Source organism: Phoca vitulina, unplaced genomic scaffold (assembly GCF_004348235.1).
Source record: "Phoca vitulina isolate PV1807 unplaced genomic scaffold, GSC_HSeal_1.0 scaffold4, whole genome shotgun sequence".
Taxonomy (NCBI): domain Eukaryota; kingdom Metazoa; phylum Chordata; class Mammalia; order Carnivora; family Phocidae; genus Phoca; species Phoca vitulina.
Genome location: NW_022589707.1, coordinates 55,364,128 through 55,374,340, shown reverse-complemented (window position 1 = coordinate 55,374,340; position 10,213 = coordinate 55,364,128). Strand labels below are relative to the sequence as shown.

Sequence of the window (10,213 nt, the reverse complement as noted above, 5' to 3'; positions counted from 1 at the left end):
AGACCGGTCATGTTCCTATTTGTGTTTGCAGGACATAAATTAGAGTTGTAAAATAAAAACTGAAGTTAGTAATTTGACTATGAATATCTACATATATATACATATATATGGAATAATTTGGGTGATACATTTAAACATTTTTTCATCTAGATTCAGTTGTAATGAACAATATGGAATGGATTTTTTTGTCCAGCATTAGCGGCTAGCTGCATGTTTTGAAGCGTTCATACACTGTTGAAAGGGTTCCCTGCTTAGTTATATTTCAGCAAACAACTATTTCAGAAAATGTTCTAACTCCAAGCTACACTGGCAGTAACTTATCTAATTTGTGTATCCCTTTCAGAGTTTGTGAATGTGTGCATCTTAATTTAGGGGAATTGAGGGAATCTTAATTTCTTTTTTTTTTTTTTTTAAAGATTTTATTTATTTTATTGAGAGAGAGAGAGAGCACAAGAGGGGGGAAGCGGGAGAGGGAGAAGCAGACTCCCTGCCGAGCAGGGAGCCCGATGCGGGACTCGATCCCGGGACTCCAGGATCATGACCTGAGCCGAAGGCAGTTGCTTAACCAACTGAGCCACCCAGGCACCCGGGAATCTTAATTTCTTAAGTGTGAGCTCCTACCTTGTTTTTTCGGTTTGGTCTTTTATTGGTAGGCACAGGGAGAAGGGACAGGGAGAGGCCTGCCCCCTGACTGAGGGGGCAAGAAGGGCTGTGTTCCAGAGTGTCTTACTATCCTCTGCTGGTGCTCTCTTTTGACTGGAAACTAAGAGGTCATTTGTCCATAATGATTAATGTGGTGGCCTCAGCAGAGTTTTTTTTTTTAAAGATTTTTATTTATTTATTTATTTGATGGAGAGAGAGAGCACAAGTTGGCAGGGTGAGAAGCAGGCTCTCCGCTGAGCAGGGAGCCCGATGCAGGACTCGATTCCAGGACCTTGGGATCATGACCTGAGCTGATGGCAGATGCTTAACTGACTGAGCCACCCAGGCGCCCCTCAGCAGACTTTTAAAGTTAAGGTTTGCATCTTTCGAAATTTCTCAATTGGAGTTGTTTTTGTTTTTAAAGGCTCAGGAACAGGCAATAGAGTAGTAAAAGTGTTTGGATATTCACTGAAATAATTTTTTTTAAACCCATGTATGAACAGCAAATGATGCAAATTAAAAAAAGTACACATGAGTAGAATGAAAATGATTTCCATGTTTATGTTTGTCAGCAACATAGTTATTTACAAATAACCCATATGAAAATGTAAAAAAGCATATTACATCTTCACATGCCATCTGTATTAACTGAATAAAGCTTAGTGACATTATTTTCAAATCTGTAGTTAATTGTACATAGACATTTTGTGCGTTAAAAAAGAAATGTACATAATTTAAAATAAATTACATTACACAATTTACAAAGTAATATTAACAAAAACTTCTTAGACAGCTGCCTCCTTAAATCAAATAAATATTCAGGTAATTAAATTAACAAAAAACACATTTAGGGGATTATAATTTATATAAAGACATATTGCAAATTTAATAAAGTTATATTTTACAATGACCGATACTGATCTCTTCAAATCTCTGTGCTACAAATAGGCAGGAAAAGTACCAGAAAGGGGATCTTAATGTTTACTTTTTAAAAATAAACATAAATAGATTGCGAAAAATAGTTGTGAAAATTTCATCGAGGGTTCAAAGTAGATGATCTAGAAACTATTGCTTTAAAAAAAAAGTCTACAAAACACAATAAGACTGACAGTTATATTCTAACTAGACTAGAGATTTTGATCGCTGAAAACATGACTGCCACGAACTAAAAGTCTTCATATACTGCCCGTTTTAGGATCTGGCTTGGTAGAAGCATGAAAACCTAAAACTACAAAGTTAATTCTATCCACTTAGCATTTGTTTTACTCATTTAATAACGTAGACGTAACCATTTTCAGTTTTCCTGCTGATACAGAATTACTGTAATCACACTGCAAAACATCCTTTTTATAGAGTCCTGTTTGCTAGGCCCCCGCTCCAGTTTCAGACCCTGAAATCCTCTTCTGCAGTCACGGCCACCTGAAGATAGGACCAGGTGGGACGGGCAGGTGTGTTTTGTTCTCACATCTAAACTAGACCCAGGAAAACTCCCTTTCTGACAAGATGCTTCACAGATTCTTTCCTATACTGCTCTCCTTTCAACACCCTCAGTCTTAGTGGGGAAAATATAACACAAAACACATTTGAATTTGGTAATATTTTTACAAATAGATCTCAGATCATTTTGGAGGCATGATTCTTGAAAATCTATTCAAACTCCAAATAAGCCCAGGAATGGGCTCTCCTTTCTGTAAGATGCAGGCTTGCCCTACTGTCTTGTAGGGTGGGTCATGAACACAGAGGCAAGGTAGAGGTAGGAGCATACTCCTTGTACTACATAGAGTATAAAAATGGACATATTTACAGAAAGTCTTTTTTTTTGAGGGGGCATATCTTCTACATCTTTCCTTATCTTTTTACTCCTGTCTTTGACCAGTACATTTTGTTTAAATCAAGATGTTCACATGCTTAGTGACACTTTGACCCCAATAGGTAGGGCATAGAGACCTTCATCTTCATTTTTTTTCCCCCTTATTTAAAAATTTGAGCATGTTTAGTAGAAGGTAGTTCTGAGAAAAGTAGATAAGATTAGTTGTAAGCAGAGTAGAGAGAGACCAGAGAAAATCATTATAAGGAGCAAAGGTATAGGGATTTGGGAGGAGGTCAAACAAACAAAAAAACTGAGAGGTGTTGATCCCTGTAAGAAGTTCTGGGTAAGTGACTTTATCTTGAAATGCCCAGGAACTTAACAGGGCTCTGGTTCAGCCAAATGAACATTGCTACCTCCCTGAGGGTGGAGGAGGATTACAGCAAAAGCTTAACAGTATGGCCTGAGATGTGGACTTTCCATCAGGAAAAATACCACACTGGAAACAAACCCAGAGTCAAGGGTGATTTAAGCACTGTCTTCACTCATGAAACCTTTTCCCTTCTTTTCAGTGTCTTAGATACATAGGTATACAAAAGTCATGACTAACTGTATTACAGTGCCTAGCAGAGTGTCTTACATGTGATAATTCAAGAAATATTTGTCTTGTTATGAGTAATTTGTGCTTTGTTACAAGTAATTAAGAACATGCTTTTATGCACTCCTTTTCAAATTGGCTTTAAGCTACATGGTAGTGTCCTCAAAAAGGCTTTCAAGTAAGAATTACGGTCGGTATCTTAGATTAGGTACTAATAAGCAAATCAACCCCTTTCAAGAGAGAGCGGTTGTGCCAGTTCTGTGTGGTTTGTACTGAAATAGTCCAACAAAATTGTACATGATACTGTGTCATTATTTTTCTTTTCTTTTTTTTTAAACCAAGCAGACCTTCAGATTTATAGAGCAGTAGTTCTAAATCTCTTGGGGCTCATGGGCCATTTTGGTAAGGCAAAAGTGTCAACAGACTAGTTACTACTATATTCCCCTCCTGAATTGTCAGAATGAACAGGAGAAATAAGGTTTTGATGAAATTCCAGTAACATACTTAACTCATTATTGACTCATGCCAGGAACAAAAATAAGGCTATTATCATGTTCTAAACATGAATATAGTAACCTTCATTTGTCCAAAATAGCCAGCTGGCTACGTGCCCTTCCTTCCATCTTTCTAACAAGAGGGCACCCGGTATTAATCCTAACGGTGAACTTCCAATATGTTCCCTAGTTTTAGGTCCCATTGAACCTAGTCTCCTCCGTATATGTAGTGTTGCAAAATATAATTCATTTATGAATAAAATCGTGTATTTTCGTAAAATTTTATAGTTTTGATCAATTCATTAATTCTTAGAGTATGGATTGGATGATACTGATAGGCCTTCTGAATTAAGGACATTTTACAGTATCCTAAATATAGCTTTTATAGCAACAACATATTATTCAGTAATTTCAAAGTTATTAGGTGTTGCATACATTTTCTAAGGCCGTTAGCTAAATTCTTCAAGTAACTGCAATAGATTCTTTCTCAACCATTTTGGACAAATGGAGTTCATTTTATTCAAAGAGATCAACTTGAGGAATACCTGGAAGACCCCTGAGTACCTAGACTAGCAATCACAGTTTTAGAGCAACGGTATTATTTTTGTTTTCCTCTTCAGTAAGACCGATGCAATGGAATTTGTTTTTATGCTTTGCCTTGTTTAAATCATTGGTTTAAAGTAAAATTCTCCTCTTTGTGACCACCTGTTTGCTTTGAAATGATTGCTTTGCCTAATACAGTGAATGTTGAGTAAGGAATTAGTGGTTTCCACATTTAATTCATATTGAGATAGGTAGAAATCTGTTCAATTTGGGGGCGAGGACATCCTAATCTGAGGTCTTTTGTAATCTTTGCAAATACTCTAATGAACAGCAGGGGGAGTTCAAACTCTACTTGAAGGTGAAACACCTTCTACTCTAAACCAGTTGTATAGCAACACAGCTATGTTTAAGATAAAATAGCTTATTACATTATTTTTAAAAGACCTGAAAACCTAATGTCCTCCCCTCTACCAAAGGTTGTTGCAGTAAATGTTGCCTGAAAAATGGAATCGCTTTTTAATGGCACCTTTTGATTTTTTTTTTTTCTTTTTTCTTTTCATGCAAAAGAAGTCTGCCACATTAGATAGTATTTCACTGTGCCATTCCCAGGGCTAAATGTGTGAAAAATAGAACTACTTCCAAAACAGTGATAAACTTTAATGACTGTTTTTCACCTCTGAAGTTAAACACTGATGGCATTCTAAGGGTAAATGAATGAAAGCAGAAGATGACACAACAGAGAGGTAAGCACTGAAAAAACTTCTAGACCAGTGGTTCGCAAACCACAGCCTGCAGATGTGGCCTGCTGATTGTTGTCACAAAGAAAGGTTCATTGGAAAACAGCCACGCTCATTCTTCTATGGCCTGTGTCCCGTCTACACCCGCATCCTCACGATGACAGAACGGAGCAGGTGCGACACAGGCCTGGCGGAAAATACCTACTATCCGGCCCTTTACGGAAAATGTTTGCCACCCTTGGTCTAGATATTTAATGAAGCCCTGGGGCAAACTATTTATTCTTTTTTGAACATTTTAGTTTTTGAAATCCTACAAAGCCTGCTTCAAATTTTACCAGTCAGCAAGACAAAACTATGGATGCATTTGATGCGAAACTAGGAAAAACAAATCGGGGAAAAAAATCACAAGATTTTGAGTTCTTTTAGTTACAAAAATTATCAAGACCTTATTTTCTCCATCTGCTCAAAATTAAAAAGACAACCGGCTCCTTTTTTTCTTTTCTTTTCTTTTTTTAACAAAGGTAACAAATATAAAAATCTAGTCGTAAACCGCCTTCAAAGTACAATTAAAAACCAACTAGAGGGATCCATCTTTTGAAGGGTTAATGAGTTCGGGATTTGAGCATTTAAATCACCACCATGTTGTCGATTTCACAATGGCTGCAGCAATGAGGAAGAGTGTAGACAGCAGATGTAATAGCTAATTTCATCCTGTCGCCATCCAAACTGAACTTTATTCTCTTCCGGATGTAGGAACTTGCAAATGGCTCCATGACCGTCTTAGCACAGATGTCTTCATCCCATATGAAAAGAGGCAGTTTCTATGGCAATACTGGTTAAATGCCTATCATGCTGCACTAATATAGTGCAAAATGTGCCTTCCATATAGCAAAAGAGATGCAGGCAACCAGTTTGAAAATTAGGGAAAGTAGAAACGTATTAACACAAGTAAATTAGTTTTCCTGACAATAACCACTATAAAATACTGAACTTGAGGACTTTTTTTTTTTTTTCTAAGATACTAGTACATGTCCAGCATTCGTACTTTGGAGAAAGACAAGAATTAAGTCTTATAAAAGAGTCTTTGCCTCTGAAATGCAGGTTAATGAGAGCTACCATCAACCACCAAGATGCTGAATTTATTCAATGGGTTTCCTGCTCAGCTTAGAGCTTCTCTCTTATTCACCATTAAAATTGCTTATTAACAAGTACATAGTCTGACATAGTAATGTGTGTCATTCCACTGAGTATACATGTTGTTATGCTTGACTATAGTATTGTAGAGATCTTGGTATAAACTCCTCATGCTAAAATGTTACTATGGGTTAACACTGCCCAGAGGCTTGCATCAGGCGTCCTAACTGACCAATTCCACAACCGTATTTTAGAGGTGAAAGTGAATGGTCAGTTCGTAGATTTCAGAAAAGATCACAAAAAACTCTCAGAATGCAGCCTATATTCAACTAAATCTAGAATTCTCAGGGCTGATTTTTTTTTTTTAATTTTATGTAAGTGGTACTGTCTTGATATCTCCAATGGCACTGATTTTCACTCTATGATGCTCTTTTAAAAAGTTACAATGCATTTGAATTCACACAGTATGAAGAGCTTTGTGGCTGCTGGCTGTCTACTGCAAAGTCAGAAAGCTGAAACTGGTTGTTGCCCGGGTAAGTTCTATTTTACATGTCTGCATCTCCATCGTAGGCTAAGGTTAAAGGTTTCAGTCGGTTGTTTTGCCTTCTTTGGGGTTTCTTTGGCTTTTTGCTATAAATAATAAAAAAAAATAATAATTGGAGAAGGAAAATCCATCTTTAATCATAAATTTTACTGTCTTAAATGAAAAAATTCAAAATATATTGATAAAGTTGCCTAACTGCCTAATGACCTAATTTCAACCTCAAGTTTGATATTCTGATATCTTTGATTTTCTTATTTAATGCTCTGAATAACCTTGAAATAGAACCCCTCAAATATTTTATTATCCTGTAAGAGAATTATCAAATGAAATTCCTCACTAACAATGGAAATAATACTATAGTATAATCCTTTAGTATTTGACCGGAAATCTTTATAAATACACAATTTATAATACATGTTTAAAAAGATAGTTGAATCAAATTAGGTATCACCATAATATCTTTCTCCAGTAGTAATTCAGTATCAAACTCTAGTTTATGATAAGCATACAAAGCAATATTATCTTGTATAACCAAGGGGAACATACTTGAGATGACCTGGAGCAGCTCTGGCTCATCTTCAGATATTAAATGGCTGATTTGGTAGTTTTTAGAATATCTATGACTAAAGCTATTTTTGTTTCTAATTTCAGATGAACACTAAATAAATGTAGAATACTTATTTGATACAAATTGCTGTTTCTGTATTATAGTCAATTGACAGTGTTTTTGCTGAAAAAGATTTGTATCCCCTTATATTTTGAAATATTTAATCACTCACCAAGCTAGATAAATCATGGAGACAATAAAGATGAGTAACACAAATGCCCCAGCTGCTACACCGTAAACCCAGGTCTTTAGTCTCCCATCTAAGAAGAATGGATATTAGTTATTAATTTACATTAGTCTGGTGTGTGTGTGTGTGTATATATATATATAAATATATATATGACAGTCTTTAACTATGACCAATGACCAGTGACATATGACCAAATCCTTTCAAAACAAAGTGAATTATTGCTTAGGCACAGTTAATGATTAATGCAAAGCTGCTATTATGAGTTAGATGCTGCTTCATTAAAGATAAATTATCAGTGAGAATTAAATGGAAAAATAATTTTTTCAATTCAAATTGCGTTCAGATTTCAGGTTCATATGCCTAAATTTTTTGCAGCTGCTTATGTAAATTTTACTTCAAATCCAATATATGCGTAATGCTAAATAAACATTTTCTTATTTTTATTCTGAGAATGGCAATTATAAGGAAAGAAGAAAAGTAATGCAATTTCAATAAAGTCCTACAGCTTAGGGTTAATGCAGACAGGTATTTGAACATAAATTTTGTCATTTTAACTTTTTTTTTATGATGAAAGTGAATATACTTAACATTTTGGGGGGGAATTAATCTTTTATCTAATTTACACTTACACTGTACTTTAAAGCTCAATCGACAATATCCTTTGTAAAAATAGCCAAGTTTGATTATAACATATAAATAACTTTCTAACTATAAATAACATTTTTCTAACTTTTTATTATATGGAATTAGGCAGGATAGAAACTTTTCTAATTTGGTTTCTGGTCTCATTTCCTTGAGTTTGTTGTGTTCACAATAAACTTCAACTAGATGATAGTATTAATAATAAATTTGCCTAACTTGATCATTACATCAACACGTATTTTCTGTTGCATACATACAATTAAACATATTAGTGCTAAAATTATAGATTGGGCAAATTGACTCCATAGACACTGTGGTTTATTCAATATTTGGAAGGCATCAAAAACAAATCAGTACTGTGAAAGTTTTTCTACTTAGAGCTAGATCAACTTAGGGGTCCATTTGTTGGAACTAAACTGTTAATATTCTAAATATACTTCTTTTCAATTCTAAAGATTTTAAAAATTAGAGACTGGGTTTAAAATCAACCCCTGCTGGGTTCATCTGCCCTGAGAATTCTTCAACAAATATTCTCTGAGTTTTTCAAAAACCAAGAACAGAGTCTAAATATACTTTTTAAGAACATAAACCTTTTTAATATATTAAAATATTCATTTTAGGGAAGGTATATATATAAAATGACAATGTTCTCTTTTTAAAAACCAGTTTTGATGTGAGAAGTTCTGCTTGGATTCTTAGTCAAGGTCAAGATTGCTAATGGCCATTTGCAGGTCCACTATCTTAAACACCGAAGAGAAGAGTTTCCCAGGTTTGCACGGACAAGTCAGCTTTGCAAAATAAATTGTATTTTCAGCTAACAACCTTATGAAGGCAGGGATAATGTGGTTAAATCTCAATATTTGGGTTAAATCATCTAAATACTGAAAATACTTAAAATCCTAATAGTGATTCTCCAGTAAGGGAAAGTGTTTTGACTTAAAGCATTAGAAATAGAAATGTGCTATGCAGACTCCTTCTTTTCTCATATTTCTAACAACTGTAAAGTAGACTATGTCTGTCTTTGCCTAGAGATTTCCTTTGGTCGTTAACTAGTAATCTCTGTTGGTGTGAGAAAAACCACCATGATCTTAGCTACCTTAAAGCCCTTGCAGCACAATTTTAAACACCAGCTTTAGTTCCAGAAATAAGCATACAGTTTATTCCATCTGGGGAGAGAACATGTGTGGGGTAGGGAGAGCATTGTATTAGGCCTTCAAGCTTTTGCCTGTATTGGCTTCAAGTCCGTTACTAGACACATTAAGGATGTCTGTTTAATATGACAAGGGTCTGGTCAGTCTCCAAATTTAAATCATCCCATCTAGACAGGAAGGCTCCATACTTGCCCTTCTGTATCTGGTGCTAGTACAGATTCTTATTATTTGAGTTTATCAAATCTAGGGGCCCATAAAAATTGGGCTGGCTACCAAGTACCCCCCAGCACAGCACTGCATTACTGATGCTCCTATTTTAGGTTTAAATTATTACCAGTCTATGGTCAAATGAAAAATTCTTGAATGTCTTTAGAGTTTTGTTTCAGTTCTGAATGACCATATACTTTATTCCTAATTAATATTTCATTGTTAGATCTCTTTGTTCAATGTAAGCCTAATTATACTTGGAAATTTAGGTCTGAGATCAAAATAACTAATATCCTAATTTTTTTTTCTAAGAGGAAATTAATTTCATTTCTCTGAACTTTGAGCATGAGTGCTTTTTTCATAATAGTAAAAACATTATGCTGTGTGGCAATATCAGAATAAATAAGTACAGATGACTCATGTGAAAATGCTTGCTCATTTTTTTAACCCTTTGACATTGGTTAAATGTATAACTAAAGGATTCTACATCAACACTGTCTAGTCACTTCACCTGGCCCAAATGGCTGCAGAAACCAGGTCCTTCCCCGTCCCGTTGGGTTACTGGAGGATTGGGTTGGATGTACTGCCCGACTGGTTTTCACATCTCCTCTTTTGTCCTCCACAGTGGGTATCACCACCACGGGGATAAGTGTGCACTGCTCAAGAGTACCGTTAGAAGACAGGACTTCAGTGTACCCTTCTTCACAACTGCATGTCCTCATCTGCAGGAGAACAAGAGGATTTCTACTATACATAGAAGGTGACGAGAGCATAAAAGATCTGACTTGAAGAGAAGGCTTTAAGGAAGTACTGTTTTGGGAATTTACTACATGTAATTTCTGTCTTAGCTACATAAAAAAAAGCACACTTTTTGTACTGTTCACAAATTATTTTAACAGCAGAAATAAGTGCATTCA

The 10,213-nt window shown here is 35.3% G+C and overlaps 1 protein-coding gene across 4 annotated transcripts in view; it reads right to left on the bottom strand.

Annotated features, from left to right (window-relative positions):
- Positions 1–1,178: 1,178 nt before the first annotated feature.
- Positions 1,179–10,213, bottom strand: part of THSD7A (thrombospondin type 1 domain containing 7A) — a 428,494-nt gene continuing 419,459 nt past the window's right edge. For 3 of the 4 annotated variants that reach the window (XM_032402029.1, XM_032402030.1, XM_032402032.1), the window contains 3 exons: positions 9,808–10,018; positions 7,279–7,366; positions 1,179–6,585 (listed from right to left, as the gene is read on the bottom strand). In XM_032402029.1, the coding sequence (XP_032257920.1) occupies positions 6,501–6,585; positions 7,279–7,366; positions 9,808–10,018 (384 nt within the window). In that variant the 3' untranslated portion in view covers positions 1,179–6,500. The remainder of the gene's footprint in view (positions 6,586–7,278; positions 7,367–9,807; positions 10,019–10,213) is intronic. The other variant, XM_032402031.1, reaches the window with a different exon arrangement.